Source organism: Salvelinus namaycush, chromosome 5 (assembly GCF_016432855.1).
Source record: "Salvelinus namaycush isolate Seneca chromosome 5, SaNama_1.0, whole genome shotgun sequence".
Classification (NCBI taxonomy): domain Eukaryota; kingdom Metazoa; phylum Chordata; class Actinopteri; order Salmoniformes; family Salmonidae; genus Salvelinus; species Salvelinus namaycush.
This window is the reverse complement of record NC_052311.1, coordinates 34,517,797-34,541,241: the sequence shown is the minus strand read 5'-3', so window position 1 is coordinate 34,541,241 and position 23,445 is coordinate 34,517,797. Positions and strand designations below refer to the sequence as shown.

General features: G+C 41.8%; 1 protein-coding gene across 1 annotated transcript in view; it reads left to right on the top strand.

The window, feature by feature from the left end:
* Positions 1–23,445, top strand: part of il1rapl2 (interleukin 1 receptor accessory protein-like 2) — a gene marked incomplete at its 5' end in the record, with an annotated part of 132,511 nt that overhangs the window by 45,076 nt on the left and 63,990 nt on the right. Inside the window, one exon of the mRNA XM_038992633.1 lies at positions 22,196–22,270. Within this exon, the coding sequence (XP_038848561.1) occupies positions 22,196–22,270 (75 nt within the window). The remainder of the gene's footprint in view (positions 1–22,195; positions 22,271–23,445) is intronic.

Genomic DNA, 23,445 nt, shown 5'->3' with positions numbered 1-23,445 from the left:
TGCCGTCTCCCCCTGAGTATTAATGCTGTCTTCAAAACAACTAGGGAATTGGAAATCTCCGACTTCATGAGGTCCGACTGGGAAAAATTGCTTTGAACGGTCGTCCAACTCGGAATTCCAACTCGGGAACTTTCTAGAGCTCCGACTACATTAAAAGTATGTGATGACGAGTTGAGAAGACAACCAGAAATACTGTTAGAATGTTTTTCAATTTTATTTTATTTAAACTTTATTTAACTAGGCAAGTCAGTTAAGAACAAATTCTTATTTACAATGACGGCCTAAGAACAATGGGTTAACTGCCTTGTGCCAACAACGATGAGACAGCCTAGAGGGAGGAGGTGAGAGCCCTGGCGGAGTGGTGTGAGGAAAATAACCTCTTCCTCAATGTCAACAACAAAGGAGCTGATCGTGGTCTACAGGAGACAGCAGAGAGAACACACCCCCATCCACATCGACGGGCCGCAGGGGAGAGGGTCAAAAGCTTCAAGTTCCTCGGCATGCACATTACTGACAACATGAAATGGTCCCTTCACACAAACAGCCTGGTGAAGAAGGTGCAACAGCGGCTCTGCAACTTCAGGAGGTGGAATAAATTCTCTGATCTGATGAAACCAAGATTGTACTCTTTGGTCTGAATGCCAAGCGTCACGTCTGGAGGAAGCCTGGCACCATCCCTACGGTGAAGCATGGTGAAAGCAGCATCATGCTGTGGGGATTTTTTTCAGCAGCAGGAAATGAGAGACTAAATAGCTGTGCAGCGAAGCTCCCCAACCAACCTGACAGAGCTTGAGAGGATCTGCAGAGAAGAATGGGAGAAACTCCCCAAATACATGTGTGCCAAGCTTGTAGCGTCATACCACAGAACACTCAAGGCTGTAATCGCTGCCAAAGGTGCTTCAAAAAGTACTGATTAAAGGGTCTGAATACTTATTTAAATGTAATATTTCAGTTTTTGGGGGGATACATTTGCAAAAGTTTTTTTTTTTTTTAAGTTTTTGCTTTGTCATTATGGGGTATTGTGTGTAGATTGATGAGGGGGGGAAACAATTTAATACATTTTAGAATAAGGCTTTAACGTAACAAAATGTGGAAAAAGTCAAGGGGTCTGAATACTTTCTGAATGCACTGATCTCTGACGTCGCTCATTCTGATATTTCTTAATTTTTCTGGATTATGTGTGTATTGTTTAAAAATATATATATTATTATTGCTAGGTATTACTGCACTGTCAGAGCTAGAAACACAAGTATAACATCTGCAAATCTGTGTACGTGACCCATAAACATTGATTTGATTTGATTTGATGTTCTCCACAGCTATTTCACAGCCATGTCGCATTATGTACCTGCCAATCATGGTCTCACAGTGCTCTGAAGCAGAGCATGTAGGCCACAGTCCTGGTCATTCAGCACCAAACGTCTGCTTGTTGTTGACAACATGATTGGTGCAAGGGGTTTGCAGTGTGACACAAATCATATGACGAATAAGTTAAAGGCATGTGCATGGCTCTCGTAGTTCCTCACTAATACACTACGAAGCCATGTCCACCAAGTACTCTGTCCACGGCTGTCCATAGTGTATTCTAGGCTATTATAAGCCGTGTTAAAGTTAATTGTCTGTCTAATTTACAAATCCACTCAGGCCCTTTATATCTTTTAATTTACCCAATTATTGAAATTATTATTACTTAATTACCACTTTTCACCTGAGTACAATGTTGCCTGGAATGGAATTATCCACATAAGTGAAGTTAAGTGACCTCTATTAAAGTCCTGTAATGGGCTTTCAAAATGTGCAGCAATAAAATGTCTACTTAGGCTTGCTATGGTGTGTGTGTGTGTGTGTGTGTGTGTGTGTGTGTGTGTGTGTGTGTGTGTGTGTGTGTGTGTGTGTGTGTGTGTGTGTGTGTGTGTGTGTGTGTGTGTGTGTGTGTGTGGTGTGTGTGTGTGTGTGTGTGTGGTGTGTGTGTGTGTGTGTGTGTGTGTGTGTGTGTCAGTGTGTGTGTGTGTGTCAGTGTATGTATGAGATACCATGGACTACATTTTGTGTATTTACTTAAAAAAATGATCACCTGGCAAAACTGACATGACTGTAATTATCAGTACCATATTTGATCTTCTCTTCAAACATTTAGCCTAGGATCTGTGCAAAACGATGTGCCAAATGATAATTCCTCTTTTGTTCCTCTCGTGTTGCCTTCTGACCTTGGTAAGGCTTGCATAACATTGACCCAGTGTCAATACCATACATATGGATGGACTTTATACATTTAAAATAATTTTTTGGGGGGAAATATTTAATACTTCACTGCATTTTCACAGTGTTTTGGCTGGACTGCTCTTTCACGGCAAAATGCCAATCAGCTTTCTCAAACAGCAGTCAATGAATTAATCTGGTGCCCTGGATGGGGACAGAGCGCTCTCAGAAGGGATGGGCGCTGCTTAGTTGAAAATTGTAATAATAAGAAGCATATTCTGTGCATTTCAAATAATGATAAATAGTGTTTTGCCTCCCAGCTTTAGTCTATAATCTTGCAAAAAAACACTGTTGACTTTATTTCATCACTTGGCATTACAGTCCTCAGTCATTTTAGAAAGCAGGAAGGGTATAATTTCTGTCTCATAAACAAGGTGTTTAGAGATACTGTAGATTACTTCCATATTGTTGACAGCTGTCTGCAGGTAACTATTCTCTCTATTTGATGAAGGAGAAACAACTTTATTTTCCAATACTTTATTTTTGCTGTCTGAATTTACAAGTGAGATAAAATACTAATATATTTAGGTAAATGGAATTATGTTGGGAAATGTAGCCCTTCCGCTAGTCTATGAATTCATCAAAGACTGAAAATGGTTTCAACCACAAGGACGAATGTGGAGGTGTCTACCTATTGTTCTCATACACATTCACACTCACACACATCATCCCATCCTTGTATGCTCTAGGTGGCTGAATTCTGGACAGTATAATAGGTGTGGGTGTGGAGCCTTAGTATCAGTGAGATGGTAAAATGGTACTTCACCTATCCTTGGACCATATCGAGATCCAATCTGTTCGGGGTGAACTCTGTCAGCCAGGTGCATGATGCCATATGTCCGCCTGATTTAAAGGGCAAGGCACCTCCGCTTCCACAGGCCAGGAGGGATACGGGAGCGGGCTCATTATGAATTATATATTGTAGAAAAAACAATCAGATGATTGACAATTGGGCTGAAATGTCAGGCTGACGTCATTGTTATTATGGTTAAGCCATTGTCATTAGCTGTCAGTGGTGTCAGTTATGGGAACAGACTGACATAGACGGGGCCTAATCAGGTAACCCTTGGTTTGTCTGATTCAAGAGATGGTGAGTTGCTAAGAAACATGATGCTTACAGTAACTGTGAGCTTGCTATTTTGTGCCAGCAACTATTGTTGTAAAGCCTGTATTGTTACTGGTCACAATAGACCTTGAGAGATTTTAAAAAGATGGATATTCATTGCATAGTTATGGATATTAAACTACAAGATGTTTCGTTTGTGTAAGGGGTGCGTAACTGGTGGCAGTAAAGTCAGACGCAGGAGAGCAGAACTAGGTAATACCCGGAGCAGTTTAATTTCAAAAACCAACGGCATAAAGAAAATACCAATATGGGTACAAAACGCGCACCAGTAACCATGTGCTCAAGCACTTACAACAAACAATTCCACACAAAGACATGGGGGGAACAGAGGGTTAAATACACAACACTTAATGAGGGAAATGAGAACCAGGTGTGTAGGAACATAAGACAAAACAAATGAAAAGGGGATCGACGATGGCTAGAAGACCGATGGCTAGAAGATGGCTAGAAGACCGGTGACACCGACCGCCGAACGCCACCCGAACAAGGAGAGGAACCGACTTCGGTGGAAGTCGTGACAGTTTGCGGAACATCCATGTGGATGCCTACTTGCCATGTAGGCTAAATGACATACTTTTAACTGCATTACTTCAGTACTTTCAATTGACAAAATAATAATCTGTGATTTCCCGTCTCGAACAATAGTGGGTTTTGAAACCAAAAGGTGAAGAATTATCAAGGCAAGGCCAACGGAGGAAGTCCAGGGCAATTTGCCTAAGTGTCAATTGTATCTGCCCAATTGTATCTGCCCTTCTCCATTTGATTTCTACTCTGGAACAACTAGCATTATATATCCACCAGACCTGTCAGCTGAAACACAGATCCAAGCCTTAATTCGATACCGTTTCATCTCCTCATCCAAACGGGTTGACTCGGAGTGCACTGTCTTCAATTTATTAATTACTTGATCTCTGTCTTTCATTTTGATTCAACAAGGAATCCCAAACTCACCCTGAGATCACTCACTTGTGTTAAATATAATGAATTAAACATGATCATGCCCTGCTAAAGAGGGCCAGCAAACACTCACACAAGTTAAAGCAAAAGTTAACGAGACTGTCTGTTTGATATTGTGAAACATCGAACCACAGTAATAATTCATACAGTTCATGTGCTGGTATTTTGCATTTTGTGTGCTCCACTGTGGTATGGATAGCATGGCTGTGTGTACACAGAGTAAGTTGTTGTTTGTTTGTTGTTGACAGTGAGGTGTGTGTGTGTGTGTGTGTGTGTGTGTGTGTGTGTGTGTGTGTGTGTGTGTGTGTGTGTGTGTGTGTGTGTGTGTGTGTGTGTGTGTGTGTGTGTGTGTGTGTGTGTGTGTAACCCATCAGAAGGTTGTGATGTCCTCACCATCATTTTTTTTAATGCACAGTGGCACTGCATTGTTGTTTCTTTTATCATTGTCCCGGGTGGACCATCTATCGGTTTGTTTGGCATCACAGAATATTGATAGGGTATTGTTCATTGCGATTTGAGGGTTACAGAGTTTACCCCTGGACCTTGGCTCTTTCAGTGTGTGTGCGTTCATGCCTATTTGGGTATTTGCTGGATGAGGGTTGTTGTTTGTGTGTGTGAGGGGATGTGTATGTGTGTGTCTATTCATGGAGGCCTGGTGTTAGGCTAGCTGGGCGTCAGGTCGAGGAGCTATATGGGCGTGTTCCTGGAGAAGAAATTGCACCCCTTGTGACAGGTCCATAAAGCTGCCATTTTGCCACCTCAGCATGTCTGGAGAAGACACTCACTCAATATGGTCAAGAATATTGGATCTGGAGATAAACCACCTCCTACAGCAGAAACAGCCCCGGCCCTCTGCAACAGAACAGGGGGGGGGGGGGGGGGGGGCGTTTTCTTTGTCCTTTCAGAGTTCACATGAGCAAGGGTAGCAAAAATCAAATCTCTCCAACCTCTGGGGGATTCCATTTACATTTTTTATTTGGTCCTGAGACAACACAGCCTAATACTTTTCTATTCATGTATACAGCAGGGACGGGTATTTACCAGAGAAGCTCAGGTTAACAACAACAAGGCCCAGAGAGAGAGAGAGGCAAGCAGTCTGCTCTGGAGGCTAGAATGAGGTTAGAACAAGTTCACTTATACTGTAAACATGTTGTACTGTACTCTAACTACTGTATCTATTATCAGTGTGCTACAAAGACTTGTACAATAACTTTACCAGTGGGCGGTTTGAGGTGTGTTTGCCCATTACTTGGTCCTTGGCCTATATAGAACTTTGATTAGAAGGAGCCAGGCCAGGCCAGCCATTGATGAGTGTCCTTTCCTGTCGTGTGACTCACTTACCCCTCTATTGGAACTGGAATGTGATGATAACACTCAACTAATGACCCTGCTGCTGCCATCCCATTTCTCAATAGTGGCACGGGGAAGTGAGGTATTAATCTTATATCATTACACTTGTAATTTTCTGATAAAGAATTCCTCCTGTCTGTTTCCTGAGGAGAGGAGGCACACTGTCATCTGCCGGTGTTCATACGGGAACAACAGGGACTTTTTATGCCTTCATAGTTTATTTTGCCTTTTCTCTCTCTCTGTCTCTTTGTCTCTCTGTCTCTCTGTCTCTCTGTCTCTCTCTCTGTGTCTCTCTGTCTGTGTCTCTCTGTCTGTCTCTCTCTCTCTCTCTCTCTCTCTCTGTCTCTCTCTGTGTGTGTGAGGAGTGCCCCTGCCACGGCAGCATCAGCTCATTGAATGAGGTTGGATTTAGGCCAGTTGCAAGCTGTCCTAAAGCTCTGTAACGAAGCAAACAGAGCTGGTTGTGTGAAATCACACCCTCCGACCACCGTTCAACACAGGGTCATTTGTTTCAATCCCATATTTATGGTTTCATTGGCGCTGCTCTGGAAGCCATACTTTGCAAAGGAAGCGCAGGCTAATGTAATAAGGATAAACCTGGGTGCCAGATAACAAGGTTACAGTATCTATCATCTCACAGAGGTACAAGTCCAATGGGAAAAGCAGTAAGTTGATTGATGATTTCAGTGCTCTGCAGTAATAACAACTTTCCTATTTTATGATACATAGCTGTAGATTATTCAAACGTTTGTTTGACACAAGTAAGAGAATATTGAATTAAATCAATGCTCATTAAATGATCGGTCCCCACACTATAATTCATGTGTTTGACTCAGACGTTTACAGTATTGATGCATTTGCATTATTCCATCAGCAGGAATCAATGTTGTGCTGTAAAAAAAGCATTGAATAGTTTCATATATATTTGTTTCAAAAGGTTACTCGATTGAATGTTGTATTATTTTCATGTTTCACTCCCGAGGGATCGTGTTTTGTGCTCTTGTGTTATTCCATTTCGGTTTGAGGGAAAATCAAACAAGGGTCAATGTTAAGGTTTTCTCAGGCCACAATCTATAAATCTAAATCAAAACGGAACCACCAAAATGTTTCATGTTTATCATTAACATTGACAGATTTTTATGGTTAATTAGTTCCGATTTCCTCCCAAACACCTAGTCTCCTCTCTTGTGATGTCATTGTTTTTTGACACAGCATATGTGTCTAATCATTTGCTCTATAAAACATCCTCTCCAACATTAGAGTGCATCAAAGCTCGTTCTGCATGAGTGAGCACAACTGACTTCACTCACTCTTCTATAGTACTCTAAGGGAGGGATCTCCACAAAAAGAGGGATCCTGTGTCTAGTCAGAGAAGGATGTTGCCTAAGCATACTTTTACTCCTGTGCAGCTAATATTGTACATTTTCAGGAAGCGGAACCGTGTTCCCACTCTGTCTCAGCTCTGACGTAGAGCACAGCTCCCTGCCCAAAGATAACCTAGTTTAGCTGCTCTAGCTGAAGAAGACATCACCGCCTCGCCTGCCAGACGGTGCTGTGGCATCTCCAACAGAGTCTCCATTGTCTCTGTATCTAGTGATAGGTGTGATGAGCATACTGTACCTGAGGCAGAAGCAGAGAGACAGAAGTACCAAGCCAGGTTTTGGCACAGGCTTCCACCAGACAACTAGTCACCCTATATATGGGCTCCACAGGGGTGGGGGGTAGCCTAGACTCCCCTAAAGGGAAAATAGCCACTGTCCAAGTCTGTTTTTCCCCCTGTTCTAATGTAACCATTTTGTAAGGCCCATACAGAGAGAAGTGGGAACCTCCCTGCTGTTACCTCCCATCTGCTCTCCACAGCCCAGCCCAGCTCCCCTCTCCACCTAAAGCTAGCTGAGGACAGTCACTATGTCTCTATAGCTTCTGTAGCGAGATGACCGGACCTTTCACGACTAGGCTCTTCCGATGGCTAGTACATATGACTTAAGATAAGAGTGTGTGCTAAATGAGGAAATGTTAATACATATAGTTGCAGGACTGCTCCTCTACCATCATCCTCCACAGCCTGATGCTACTTCAATGTGACCAATGGATGTTTTATCAGCTCCAGAGCTTCAGCTCTTCAAACCTCTTGAGGGTAGAGTGTCAGCTCCCTTCTCATTGTGTTGCTTTAAAAATGAAGTAAAGTTGGCTGCCAACAATCACATGCTACAGACCAACTGAGATCAGTTTAAACTTTGTAAAAAATGGTAAACAATCTCCAGTACATTTTATTGTTTTACCCTGACTGTCAGTGTTCCCTCTTTCCTCTCTCCCCAGACAGTGGTCCCTACGGCCCTGTCTACTTCAGTAGTGGCTTCCCAGTGGACGTCTGTGTGCCGCTGTGCTCCATGGGCAGGCTGAGAGATAGGCCTGTCACACTGACTGACAAGACCTACTGCCCCCAGACTGTCACACAGCCATCTGTACTCTCCAGCCTTAACATCCTATCAACCCCAGTCTCCACACAGCCATCCTGTCTCCACACAGCCAATCCCAATCTCCATCACTAACATGGGGCTTGCCTGTTAGACCAGTGACAGCAGGGTGGTCTCTGGTCTCTTCTCCAACTTTCAAGAAAATAGAATTTCATTCAATGAATAGTAGGCACATTCTGTAGTAAGTTTATGGCCTCTAGTGGTGATGGGAAAGGTAGCTTACTAACAGTAAGTTTTTTTTGTTTTACGATCTTTTCGTGATATTACGTTCTTGTCTCATCGCTGCAACTCCCCAACGGGCTCGGGAGAGGTGAAGGTCGAGTCATGTGTCCTGCGAAGCCCCCCCGGACGACACTGGGCAAATTGTGCGCCGCCCTATGGGACTCCCGGTCACGGCCGGTTGTGACAGGATCAAACCCCAGGCTGTAGTGATGCTGCAACACTGCGATGCAGCTTCTTAACACTGCGATGCAGCTTCTTAGCTTCTGCGATGCAGCCAATCAGGAGGTCACAAGTTCTGTGTTTTTGCTGCTGTAGAGGTCTGAAAGGAAAGTTAATCCGTAGTACAGAGGAAGAGAAGTTTTTCTCTTGCAGGAATACATTTATATTAGAGAACCGATGATGAGAGCTATGATTATGTTGTGCCTCTATGTGCCAGCATTTCATTCCTCCACAGTCAGGGGTTCACAGAATGGTGGGCGACGCGAGCCCGGCAGAGGAGAAAAATGTTTGCTGAATTCCGTAACCACTATAATGACAAAGTGTTCAGGTGAATGTAAAGACATTGCATATTTGAGTTTCCTCCGTAGCAATTGTTATCAGGTAACTCTCAAGATGAATGTGTGCGGAGCGTAATGTGTGTGTCGCCAGGAATGCCTGTGAAGTTCCTAGTTCCTGGTGGAATTATTTCGGGGCCGGGTACTAATGCGACTGCACGATAAGGGAGCCTGCTGTTTGGTGTACTTTATGAGCACAGCAGCTATATCTCTTCTCATCGCAAGCTCTGACGAAACAGTCTGATGGCTTCTTTCAGTGTTTCCATTAACTGTCGCCTCTTTCCCCCTCTCTGCATGTCTGTCTGTCTGTTCAACGGCTGTCACTCTCTCATGACAGCACCAAACAAAGTCTTTTAACACGGAACACACCCTCATCACCCATAATCACTGTGATGAGGTTAAAGACATCTAAGCTGAAAGCTTAGAAATACAATAGCATATTTTGAGTTTGATTATGTTACTGATCTGTACAGCCTATAGGCAACATGGCTGCGCCATACACATGAAATCAATAAGCCTCGTTGTTTTGTTCATTAAACAGACAAGAGTAGGCTTAGAATACAATGAAAATACGGAATGAAATACCAATAATATTTACTCACACAACTTGCATCACGGCAATGTGTGGAACTGCTGTCGTAAAAAAAGTGATATTTTGAAACGGTCAAAGGCAAGCCCATGCTTTTTTGATCCACGTTTCATGTCTTTCCTCACCCTATTCCACTTTGTTAGGGTCTTACATTGAGAGTATCTTCATCATGATACCGATAGAAAATAATAGCATGTGAGTCTTGTGTTCATATTTCACAACCTTTGCAGGCTTTTCAAATCAAATTGCATTGGTCACATACACATATTTAGCAAATGTTATTGTGGGTGTAGCGAACTGCTTGTGTTCCTAGCTCCAACAGTGCAGTAGTATCTAACAGAGTTGCCTATACGTGATCGAGAAAAATAATAAGCCTACCCTTCATTTAGACTACATTATTTAAGTCATAATACCAGAGAAGCCAGTGTTAGGAGGATGTATTGTCACAGGTGTTGTTAGTCCCGAGACCGGCTTCTCAGGCATTATCACTTTTATACAACGGGTTACCAACATATTCAAATAATGATTGAAGTATTTTCATAAAAATAAATATTTAGATGAATTTATTTATACTATTTCATCCTTCTACAAGATATAGTCCCGACACAAATCTAGGGTTGCTACCCAAGCCGGCTGGTCGTTCTTTCTATCGGTTCGGTTGCCAGAGACGCGATCTTTGGACGCGACCAAGTCATTCGTTCTAAATGTTCCATTACCATATTGGCTGCTGGTAACGTTCTTATCCCTTGCTTGCTAGCTAGCCAACTACAGCTGACTTACAGTCATGTCAAACAGTGCAGCCAGAATAACAACGAAGTAGCTGCATTTGCATTTGTTTAAGCTGTTTTCTAGTGACATTTATTTGGATACATCAATAACAATGAGATAATGATGCGCAATTTGACATGGCATGGAAAATGTGCTCTCTCATCAGAACACTGTTGTTCAGAGGAGTTAGCCTACAACACAGCTAACACAATAACTTCAAACTGAAGCTGGAAAGACTTCAAACTAGCTGCACTTAATTTCGTTTTACCAATTTTTATATTGATAGTTCTTTGTATATATCCATAAAAATGATGCTGATTCGTGATTTCGACTGGCTGAGAAAAGCCGCCTAATTGTCTGTCTCATCCCGAACACGTTCATTAATATGGGAATATTTGAATTAATATGGGAATATTTGAATATTGAAACAATGTTGCAAATGTCGGAGAGACAGACAGCAAGGTTTATTCAAATCTCCGCTGTTAAAAACGAAATGTTAGTCTAAAAGAAATGTGAGATAATATCGAAATGATTTGTATAGTGGAAATCAAGTTAATAAATTACCTGGCTGGGCTGATGAGACAGTGGATTGCGCAGTCAGATGGAACAGAGTAAATAGGCAATTTAACGTCATAGATTTAGCCGGTGGTAACTTGTGGAATAGACAGCAGCTGGACTGCGGTTTTAACCAATCAGCATTCAGGATTAGACCCACCTGTTGTATAATGCATGTTAAATGTTTCTGATTAGTGATAGATGAGCAAAGAAATGGATGATACCATCTCCACTTATTTGCCCAGACAGAGAATTAACCAAATATACAGACTGAGATTCAGTGAAACAAAATCACATTGATTGAATAAGACAAGTCTCAGGCTTTTGGTCGGGAGTAGGCCTAGGCTACTAAACGACTGCGAGTGAAGAGCAAAATAATCCACTTGTTAAAGCTACATAACATAAAGGCAAAATGTTCTGATCAGTGCTAATAAACGAGCCAGCTAGACAAGATGATCATGAGCAGCACTCACCACGGCTAACGTTTCCACAGCCTAATTGTAGCCTAACCAATATCCAAACAGAGATTCAGTGACAAGAAAAATCTGACATTGATTTATCGAGACGAGTCCCCACACTTGTCTCAAAGGAATGCGAAACGGTGCTGAAATAGTTGGCAGCATGCGGGTAGGCTATTGCTCCAAATCCGCTATTGCTCCAAATTGGATGACTTGGAGTTTCAGTAAGCAACAAATTGATTGCTTCATTCGTCATTCAGTGATATTTATTCCCACAGTGATTCTTTATGGAATCATCCAGTTGTGTTTAAGAAAACAGTGCATGTTCTAACATTGGGGGCGACATGGCAAAGGTTCCTATGCCTTTTCCATAGTGCTCCCCTAATATCCTGCTTTGAAAGTTGTGGTTTGGTTTCAGCCTCAGGCTCTCCAACAGCATTTGAAGTGGGTTTTCAGTACTTTTCACTCATTAGTCATCTTCTCATCAAATGCATTAGTGGCATGGTCATCAACCTGCACTTAAACATGTACATAAAGTGCCTAGAAACTGCATCATCAGCTTACTTGTGAGGTAGGTGAATATTTTATCGCATTGCCTGGTCCAAAATAGATTTGTGCACAAAATTATTTGGTGCATGGAAGTAATATGAAAGGGGAAGAGGAAATGTTGTGTAATATAGTTCATTATAGTGTAATGAAACAGGCAGGGAGCAGGTCTCGAACCCTCGACCTTCTAGCCTCGACCTTCTAGCCCGAGGTCTGGCGCGTTATCGACTGTGCCGCAAAAGCATGCTCAAGCGGCAGAGTCGATTTCCGCGCTTATAAACCCAGGGTCGTTGCACTACTCCCTCCTTTCAAAGAGCGCATCCTTGCGACTCTACTTCTTACAGGAACATGCTCACCGGCCAAGCACACGCACGGATGCAAGGTCCGATCACTTCTGACACCAGTGTAATGAAACAGGCAGGGAGCAGGTCTCGAACCCTCGACCTTCTAAGCCCGAGGTCCGGCGCGCTATCGACTGTGCCGCAAAAGCATGCTCAAGCGGCAGAGTCGATTTCCGCGCTTATAAACCCAGGGTCGTTACACTAGTCTAGCCATTGAATACACTTTGTTTGTTTGTTGTTTATAATGAGCATTGTCCCTAGTAAGAGTTGCCATTAAAAATGCTGAGGCAAGCACAGCACATCGTTTTTTTGTTTTATGAAATGTAGGCCTAAATAATGTTGCTCAAACTTCGTATGGTATTTAATGATGGCTAAACCAAATGAGATTCCTATTTACACAGACCAGAATTTAAATGAACATGAATGTTTTACAGGTTAAAGAAATATGAATTGGACTTGCTAGTACACCTGATTTTCAATTATTTCAGAGAGAAATGTTCAATTATTTCAGAGCGAGAGAGGGAGAGATTAATTGAAAGAGTAAACAACATACAGTACCCTCAAGCTTACCTGTTGAGCTCAGCTAAATCTGTCTGGTCAAGCTTCCATTATCCTCTCTCCCTTCAGCACTAGCCTACAGTACTTCAACTAGCTCGTTGAAGGTACATTTTTCCCACCTCTTGCTTTCAAACTCTCAAACTAAATCAAGTTCAAATCAAATCAAGTTTATTTTATATAGCCCTTCGTACATCAGCTAATATCTCGAAGTGCTGTACAGAAACCCAGCCTAAAACCCCAAACAGCAAGCAATGCAGGTGTAGAAGCACGGTGGCTAGGAAAAACTCCCTAGAAAGGCCAAAACCTAGGAAGAAACCTAGAGAGGAACCAGGCTATGAGGGGTGGCCAGTCCTCTTCTGGCTGTGCCGGGTGGAGATTATAACAGAACATGGTCAACATGTTCAAAATGTTCATAAGTGACAAGCATGGTCAAATAATAATCAGGAATAAATGTCAGTTGGCTTTTCATAGCCGATCGTTAAGAGTTGAGAATTAACTAAGAATTAACTAAGTGCTCGCAAAAACGATGCTTATGGAGACATGACCATGACAGCCCCTTCTGTTTTATCCACAGTGATATTGAGCTACAGGTAGAGGACTGTAGGGAAAAGAATACATGGAATTGTCAGAAATACACTGAGTGTACAAAACATGCTCTTTCCATGACACAGACTTAACAGGTGAATCCAATTGAGACAATTGAGACATGGATTGTGTATGTGTGCCATTCAGAAGGTGAATAGGCAAGACTAAATATTTAAGTGCCTTTACGGGGTATGGTAGTAGGTGCCAGGCACACCGATTTGAGTTTTTCAAGAACTGCTACGCAGCTGGGTTTTTCATGCTCAACAGTTTCCTGTATGTATCAAGAATGGTCCACCACCCAAAGGACATCCAGCCAACTTGACACAACTGTGGGAAGCATTGGAGTCAACATGGGCCAGCATCCCTGTGGAACGCTTACGACACCTTGTAGAGTCCATGCCCTGACGAATTGAGGCTGTTCTGAGGGCAAAAGGAGATGCAACTCAATATTAGGAAGCTATTCCGAATGTCTTGTCCACTCAGTGTATACAATTGTTAGTGGTGTCTTCAGTTAGTCGTTAGTATGTCCCTAAGGTGTGCTTGCCAATTCATTGCCCTCCCCATGCATGCACTCAACCTAAAGTCATGCCAAATAAAGCTTTATTGATTCTTTGAGCATTCGTAGTATGTAACATAGAGCTTCAATAAACATGTAACAGGGTGATCATATCTAAGGGCCAGAGTTTATCCCGGTCAGGTCAATTGGTCCGGAAACACTCAGGGCCAACATAAGCTATACACATAAATATTGTAGCCTCTTTACTGTACTGTAATGTAAATCATATCCACACTAATTTGTGCTGTATTGTATATTAGATGTAACTTTGTGTGATCATCTATCTGGTTTAGTTAAGATAACCTATCCCTGTTGTGTGGATTTTGCACTGTGGTCAGATGTTCTATTTCTCTCCATTGTTTGCTTAGCCACAGCTAATTCCCCTACAGCTTACTGTGGGACAACACCAGCTTAGTCACACAAGGCTCCTAATCCTCCAAGGTAATGATTTTTATAATCAATAAGCATCTTTTGATCACTAGCTATTTGACCCAGATAATAATGATACGGCAAATAGCCTGCTTATTAAATCAAAGGCACAAGCAGGAGTTTGCATCAGATCAAACACCCAAACCAAGAAACGTTTAACCTCAAAAAGATTACTGCGAGTCACATTAAAAGCATTGATCACTTGCAAGTTTGTCATCTGCTTGGAATATTTGACACTTGACGAATACTCTGCAAGTGTAAACAAGTACCCCTCTTGTCGTGGTGAGTTTTTTAAATTAAAATAATAAATTAAGAAGACCTCTTTCTGTGGAGGCAATGCATTCTACTTTTGTTGTGGTGGTGCTGAGTTTGTTGTGGGTTGGATGCTGCTGCTACTTCACTCTGTGTTTGAGGCCATGCAGTTCTCTCACATAATGACCCTAAGTAATCACTTCACATTTGTTTTATTTTGTGCCGTGTAATCTTGTCTATTATCTGTAGTTTGTGTTTACATTGTAGGATAATGACATTGAATGCAGCTGATTCGGACTGTAATTTGAGGCTGTGGTGAGGAGCAATGAGCATAAGCTTTGTGTAATGGAGTTTGAGTGCTATGCCCAGCTGTCAAGTATCCAGTTCCCCCTAGTACCTGGAATGGCCTCATTACTATCTCATTCCACACAGGAGGCCTCCCCACAGACCAGTCCAACAGGAGACCAGGGGCCACTCTCACAAATGGAGATAAAGTAATTATTCAGGATAACTGGAGGGGTTGGAGAATCTGATTTTTTATTTATTTAATGTCACTTCTATAAGTTGATAAGGGCTTCATTTCAATGTCGACTCATCGAGGGTGATCGTCGTACCTCGCCTGAAGCAGGTGACCACAAAAATCTTAATAGCTTTGATTCAAAACTTTTGAAGAGATGTTGAGCTTTAGCCAAGTTTCTCTAGATGCCCAGAGCCTATAATCAACCATTGTCTAAATAATAGATCGGGAAAAAAGTAGATAGAAGACCCACACACGATTCCAGAACATTGTTGGAAGCACAGGCAAGTAAGTAAAGTTGATCTATAAAGTAGTTGAACTTTATAGAAATGTTCTTGAGGAAAAGAGCTTTCAAAAAGCACAATGTTACCTTTGTAGACATATTTGCGAGAAGTTGTCCTTTGTCCGTTGCTGTGTTTTGATGTCTGTAGCAAGATGGTATCAAACACGCACATACAGTAAGTATCCTGCTCTCCAGATCTCTGTGGATGTAAAATCCCAGCCTATCAGATTGTATAACCTGACAAAGACAGAAACATTGTAACTGTTTCAAAGTATTCCCCCTGCCACTGCTAAAAATACAATAGAAGCAGATTAGGTAACACCACAGGTCAATATAATGTTGAATACCGTGTAAAACAATGAGCTGTATGCAGACACGTTTTGTTTTGGAGCTAAGACAGAGAGTGAGAAGAGACTGTGTTAATGTTGCATGTGGTAGACTAGTCAGAGCTGTGTGTAATTTGAAAGTGCATTGAAACACAGTCACACTGTTCATTGCTGCTATTGCATGAGTTGACATGCGATCCGGCATGATTCCACTTTGTAATACTCCCTCTCCTCAACGGCAGTCTTAGCATCCTCTTGAGTGCGATTGTGTCAGAAATGTGTAGTCTAAAGGCATTAGCATAATTGTAGCTATTTGGTTCGGTATGGTTTACTCTTCAAACACATTTTGTTCACATCTAAACGTGTGTCCTTGATTCTCAGTACAAAGTGTTCTATGCATTACATGGTCAAATGCTGTGTCCTTCGCCTGCGATCTTTGTGCATTTGATTTGAATACATTATAACATACGAGTTTCATTGCAGCTGATTTTAAATCTCTTGATGACATCACTGTAGAGTACTAGTTCCCCTATTGATCGATACAACTGTATTCTTGTAATGTAGCAGATAGAATAGCAGGTAAAATAGCATTTAGAATTCGTTTGGTGGCATGTTGAAAAGGTTTACTAATGTTTTTATTAAATTGTTACACTTTTCCCTTAGTAACGTAGGCAAAGTACAGTATCATTAGGATATGACTAACAACAATTGCTCCATCGGCAATTATAATGAACCCTTGATAAAGATGAGTAAAAAAGACTGTATAACATAAATACTGAGCTACAGTACCAGTCCATTCAAGGGTTTTTCTATATTTGTACTATTTTCTACATTGTAGAATAATAGTGAAGACATCAAAACTATGAAATAACACATATGGAATCATGTAGTAACCAAAAAAGTGTTCAACTAATCAAAATATATTTTATATTTGAGATTCTTCAAAGTAGCCACCCTTTGCCTTGATGACAACTTTGCACACTCTTGGCAATCTCTCAACCAGCTTCACCTGGAGTGCTTTTCCATCCGCCTTGAAGGAGTTCCCACATATGCTGAGCACTTGTTGGCTGCTTTTCCTTCACACTGCGGTCCAACTCATCCCAAACCACCTCAATTGGGTTGAGGTCGTGTGATTGTGATGGCTAGGTCTTCTGATGCAGCACTCCATTACTCTCCTTCTTGGTCAAATAGCCCTTACACAGCCTGGAGGTGTGTTGGGTGATTGTCCTGTTGAAAACAAATGATAGTCCCACTAAGAGCAAACCAGTTGGGATGGCGTATCGCTGCAGAATGCTGTGGTAGCCATGCTGGTTAAGTGTAGCTTGAATTCTAAATATATCACTGATAGTGTCACCAGCAACATCTAGGAGCGGCCGTTGTTGCTCCTAGACATTTCCACTTCACAATAACAGCACTTACAGCAGGAAAAGGTGGCATCCTATGAAGGTGCCACGTTGAAAGTCACTGAGCTCTTCAGTAAGGCCATTTTTACTGCCAATGTTTGTCTATGGAGATTGCATGGCTGTGTGCTCAATTGTTATACACCTGTAAGCAACAGGTGTGACTGAAATAGCCGGACCCGCTAATTTGAAGGGGTGTCCATATACTTTTATATATATAGTGTCTGAGGTTATTTTCTGCACATGCATCCTTTTTTCTACGCCAAATCCACCACTGGTGTGCGTGGCCAAAGAGCTTTTATCTTCCTGTCATCTGACCATAGCACCGGTTCCAATCCAAGTGCCAATGCCCTTAAGCAAACTCCAGGCGTTTAAATTTGTTGGTTGCTCTCAAAGGTTTTTTTCTGGCAACCCTTCCAAAGAGCCTATTGGCATGGAACTAGCGTCTAATTGTAGATTTGGAGACTTGGTGACCTGAAGATACGACCAAGTTCTGTAATTCTCCAACTTTGGCCCTTGTTATATTTGTTTTTTCGGCGTGGCTGCACATCCAACTTTTCTGGACCTTTCTTCCTGACAGCTAAAGGTCCCGATGATTCTGCACATGTGCGGGATTCTTTACTTTACATACAGTCTCTTCTTTTAGTCATAGAGAACAGGCTACTCTGGCGAATGGTGCTCGTTTAATAAAGTTAGATCAAATCTGAATACATTTCTGCAAGATCACATAATGATAGTATTTGACGTAACAGAACAAATATAATAGCATAGTATAATGTTACTGTAAGAGAAAAAACACCACTTATTTTAGGATGATTGAGCGAAAGGCCATATTTTTTCTCATGTGACCACAACCCAACAGCTGTCACGGCCGTCAAAAGAATTGGACCAAAGTGCAGCGTGGTGAGCGTACATATTCCTTTTATTTTAGAAAATGTCGCCAACAAAACAAGAAACGAAAGAACAACCGTGAAGCTTACAGGGCATAAGTGCCACTAACAAAAGTCAACTACCCACACTGAAAGGAGGGAAAAAGGGCTACCTAAGTATGATTCCCAATCAGAGACAACGATAGACAGCTGTCCCTGATTGAGAACCATACCCGGCCAAAACATAGAAATAAAGAAACATAGAAAACAAAGCATAGAATGCCCACCCCAAATCACACCCTGACCAAACCAAATAGAGACATAAAAAGGCTCTCTAAGGTCAGGGCGTGACAACAGCGCTCCCCACTATGCACAATATGTGCTTTGATTAAAACAAATCACAGGTATGCTAAAGTTTGTTAACACCATTTGCTCAAAACTGTGCTCACTGTACATAATTTGAAAACAACACTGTACATAACTAAGAAGATCTAAATGCATATTCCCATGAAACTGATAGAGATCAAATAGTTAGCAGGCAGATACTGGATGGATATTTCACCAGGAAAAGTCATTCATCAATCACGATTGACAGTGAGAAATTTGAAGGGATGGTGACCACAAAAATGTGTGCGTAAAGTAAGACGACGACATCAACAATATTTTCAAAACAATTTGTATTATTTGTATTCTTTATTTTATACTGTTTCTTTATCAAGATAGGGAGAAAGTTGTAAAAAACGAAACGGTACCGAAGCACACACATCGCCACTCGCCAGTGACCTGATAAGCTGATTGTGGCCTGGCTGACTGATCAATGCTAGCTAATGATGTGAAGTTCGCGAACGATTAGTTCTTTTTGAACAACTCTTTTTACAGACTCGAAAGTCATGATTTGTTTTTCTGACAGACTTGTTAATTTTAGTCGTTCAATTGACCAGCTGGCGGCAATGTGTCCTAAAGTAGGATTGGTATATGCTCCTCTGGCTCAGCGGCAATACGATATTGTGCTTATCACTCTCACGGCAGTCAAGCAATAGGGTCCGCTGAGAGTCGTTCACAATCTAGTCCGATTCCGGCCACAACTAGACCTCTTTTCAAATGTATCAAGAAATAATCATATTTGTATGCCTATCAATCAACAAATGTACATTGTTTAAAGTAGACTTTTACACGTTTCGGTCACAATAAGCCTCCTATTGTGAACGAGAGGCTTGTAGAACCATGACTCTATCGAGTTTTTAGTGTTCATCGTTCGCTGGTAGGGGGTCCTGCAAGCTCTGTGCGTTACTGACTCAAATGAACGAAATGAGTCAAAAGGTTTGTTCTTTTAACTAAAGGAGTCGTGTAGCTTGTGCTTTATTTACGATAGTTTGACAGCTTGCAGATTATGAAGTTATAGACATGTAATTGTTCTCAGAAATCAGTCCTGAGCGCACAGCCAGACTTTCCCGACTAGATACATTGTATGCAGTGACTAGTTTTTTTTCTTGAGAAATACTGCACTTTAGCTAGATGTAAAATTGCACGATTATGACCTCCTCTGCAAAAACATCTACATTAATGACAGATTTCTTGATTTATCTTAGATTCATTCGGACTATTTTTAGGAAGTGATAGTGGCTAGGTTGTTGCTACGGTGACTCTGGAGGGACAAACAACAGTAACTGCCAGGGTACGATATGTGAACATAAAACACCCACATCTAACAACACCCCCAAGACAACTCCCGTTTGGCTTCAGTCATGACGCTAGCATTTCTTAATGAGCAATCTTCAAAACAAGGCCAAATCAGTCTCTTCCTTGTTAATAGCCCATTGAAATCATTTTGAATTGCTTGACTTTTTTTCTCACAGTGAGATCAGTCAATGCCTTGAGTTGTATGGCAGGGCAAAAAATCTATGCTTTTCCAGCTGTACGCGTATAGCTGCCTTTGAACAGCTAGAGGTGTCCTTTGAGATATCCTATATTGTTTGACCACTTCACTTACGTAATAAGCATCTGTGACAACACACTTACTGCCATGTTTTGTCATGTTTTCAGAGGACCAATCGAAAACATCACACATGTTACGACTCTGAAGGAACATTTCACACCCTGCTCCAGTAGTGTTATTTCCAATGCAAATTTGACTCTGAATCCATTTAAACTACATGAAAGCTCAGCATTTCCCTCTGTAGTGCATTAGCAAAGTGGATACAAACACACACAAGTCAAGTATACTGAATATTGCAACAGGAGCTCTGAAAATTCATGAGGGGAAACGGACAGAGTGTAAAATGGTGCAGCCGGGCGGAAAATTATTTTTAAGATCTTTAAGATTACCGTAATATTTGAGAATTTTACCCCACATTTAAAAGCAAACCAGGCTAAGTACTTGATAGGGAGAGGAATGATCATCTCAGGGTTGCTTACTTTCAAGTTCCAGAGCAGAATTCTGCTTAGGGAATATGCAGATGTGAGGTTTCAAACTGCAGTGGTAAATAAAGAGTCCACTGTGTTGATATGTACAAAACATTCCCATACCATAGCCACACTGTGTTTGATGTGTTCCCTTTGAAGAGTATTATCAATAAGGCATAAGCATGGCAACATACAAAATGTTAATACTTCATTTGTGTGTCCAAGTGAGTGTTATCTCTCTCTCTGTGGAGAGAGGGCCCCTGAGCTGAGGGGGCTGCTCTTTCAGGAGCAAGGTGGTGCCGCAGATAGGGGTCCGGCCGCAGGTGACCTACAGGGGCTGCAAAGGGGCCGGGAAGGGCCGGCACCCAGCGAGGGTGGTCCTGCCGGGTGGAGAATATTAAGTGGCTGTGGGTCTGCAGGCGTGTGGGCTCTCTCTGGCTCCTTGCTTGACAAGAATGATAGCTTTCATTTGCATGCTAAAGCTCCAGCTGTCCCCCCAAGATGGATGAGGGGTCCCAGCTTCATCCCTCACTCCCGCTACCGCCGCTCCTCATACAATGGAGAGAAAATTAAGTGGGGGCCAAAAAGATAAAAATGTTCATAACATACAATTTTCTTCTCTCTCCTTGAATTGAAGGTTGCTCTGAGGGTTTTGGCCCCTTTTCTCCCGGTGAATGGGCAGAGTAAACTGTGCACTGCCAGATATGCAGAACAAACTAACGTCATTGCTGTTTATATCATTAGTGTTTGTGTATACAGTGAATGCAGTGTCAATATTTTCGCTGACTCTGCACATTATATTCATTATGACCATTTTTATATACAGGGCAACTGCAATTTGAACTTTTCATGCAGCAAGTTTGTCTTGTATTGTACAAGGATTACATTAGTAGCTAATATTCTGACAGTTAGAAATGGCTTGAAAAGTTCAAAATTATTCTTTTTAACAAGTCGGTTTCTTTATGTTGGCTTTAATGCTCTAGCAAAATAGATTATGCAGCTAAATAGAAAGAAAACATGCATTTTAAAACGTACAGATATAATGAGCGTGTCAGGCAGTTCTAGCACTAATACAGTTCTATCCAAGAGTGTGTTATGCTCTCTCAAACTGTAAACATGAAAGCTTGCTGCTGCGATGTTTCACTTAAAATATACTCCAGCTAGCCCTATACCACAAAGTTCTCTCACTCATGTGTGCACCCAGCTTTTAAATACTGTATCTGCTTTAATTTACCTTTGTCAGGATATTCTAAAGCACAGAAACCATTTCAACACTCTTAACTAAACTCAGGGAGATCAAATACTTTCAGTGCACTCACATGTTTTTAGAGCATATCTCTAGATGATTTTATGTAATTAATCCACCGAGTTTTTACATTATCAAAGTGGCCCACGATTATTCAGCTCACTTCTGTATCCCACACTCTGCTAACTGTCCTGGTAATGCAAGTCTCTTGAGGTCTGAAGTGGTTCTAATTTACACATTTTCCCCTTCTAGTGTCCTCAAACTGAAATTGTGTGTGTGTGTGCGTGCATCTGCATTTTGGAATGATGAAACTCAGCACTCCTCAGCAAATTGCTGGTGTTCCCACAAGCTAACTGATTACAGTATATAATATAATGATATTTGTAAATTATGTTTGTGGAAGAGTTTTGCCCGCACTGAAACAGCTCCATTCTATTTGCATGGATTACTGATCCTCTCAACATTGCTCAGTATGAGAAGCTGTGTAATCGCCTGCACAACAATATGTTTATTTTGTCTGTCCTATCTCTGTCTGTCCTATCTCTCAATGTGTGCTTGTTCTTTTACAGCTCTCCTCACAACCAGACCCCCGAAGGTCCTGTTCCCCACTGAGAGACAGGCCAGTGTTATAGATGTCCAACCGGGTAAGTCTTCCCCATGGGAGCCAGTGCTAACGCTCTCCTCTCCATAGAGCGGACAAGTGTAATTATAGACTGCAATAGTCAGGGGCTCCTTGCTGCTTTCTCTCCAACCGGGCTGGCCTGTTCTTCAAAATACATTTTACTGCAGTGCCTTTTGGATGGGGATACATTGCCATTGCTGTGTCAATATAGTTTTGGAGCTCTGTTTGTTGGAATGTCCTCTACTGTAAAGCAGCAGAGTGATCACCAACACTGCGTTCTAATGCCTGAGTCAACCTCATTAAAAAGTGTTGCTGCAATCAGCCAAATATGCCTGAGGGGGCATTTGCAATGCATACATCTGGGGGCTAATAGAAAGTATAACACACAAGGCAGGCAAATGTTCCGAGAGATCAAAACAGAACACAGTATCACCACTGGCATGCAGGATTCCCCTGACCCTTGTTTCCATATTTAATTATGAGCTTGTTCTAACCTGGGGGAGGTGCCCGGCCGTAGCCTCTCAGCTCATTCTCCTGCACCTTGTACAATGTAGTCTAGAACATTTTAATAAAAGGGCTAAAATCCACTGTTATCAGCGTGAAACAACACAATTCTTTCAAATCTGTGTCCATACAATGATTGTGTCAAGATTACACTTAATTTAAAACATTTTACCGGAACGTTACAACCACATATTCATACTACAATGTGCTTTCGGCACTTACCATGCAAAAAACCCTGCCTGCGAGATATACAAACACTCTTCAAATATTATTCTGGAGCTCAGGACCAGTTGACAATAACAAAACAAGTGCGAGGAAGGCATATTTAAGCTGTCAAGTTGGGGTAAATTATAGGCCATTATTCCACATGCATCAACACAGAGACTGGGAGGAGACAGCTGAAGGGATGGAGTTTCCGAGCTCCTGCAGAGCCAAGGAGATGTCGTCGTCTTCTTCTTCTCCTCCTCCTTCCTCTTCTTCACTGTTCGGTATTTAAATAATACACTTCCCCTAACAACTGGCTCTGACATTATTGGTTGGCGTAGCACTCTACTACCTTGTGCAGTGTTCACATTCAGTTCTGCCATATTGTGAACACTATTCAGTTCTACTACTTCATGCAGTGTTCACATTCAGTTCTGCCATATTGTGAACACTATTCAGTTCTACTACCTCGTGCAGTGTTCACATTCA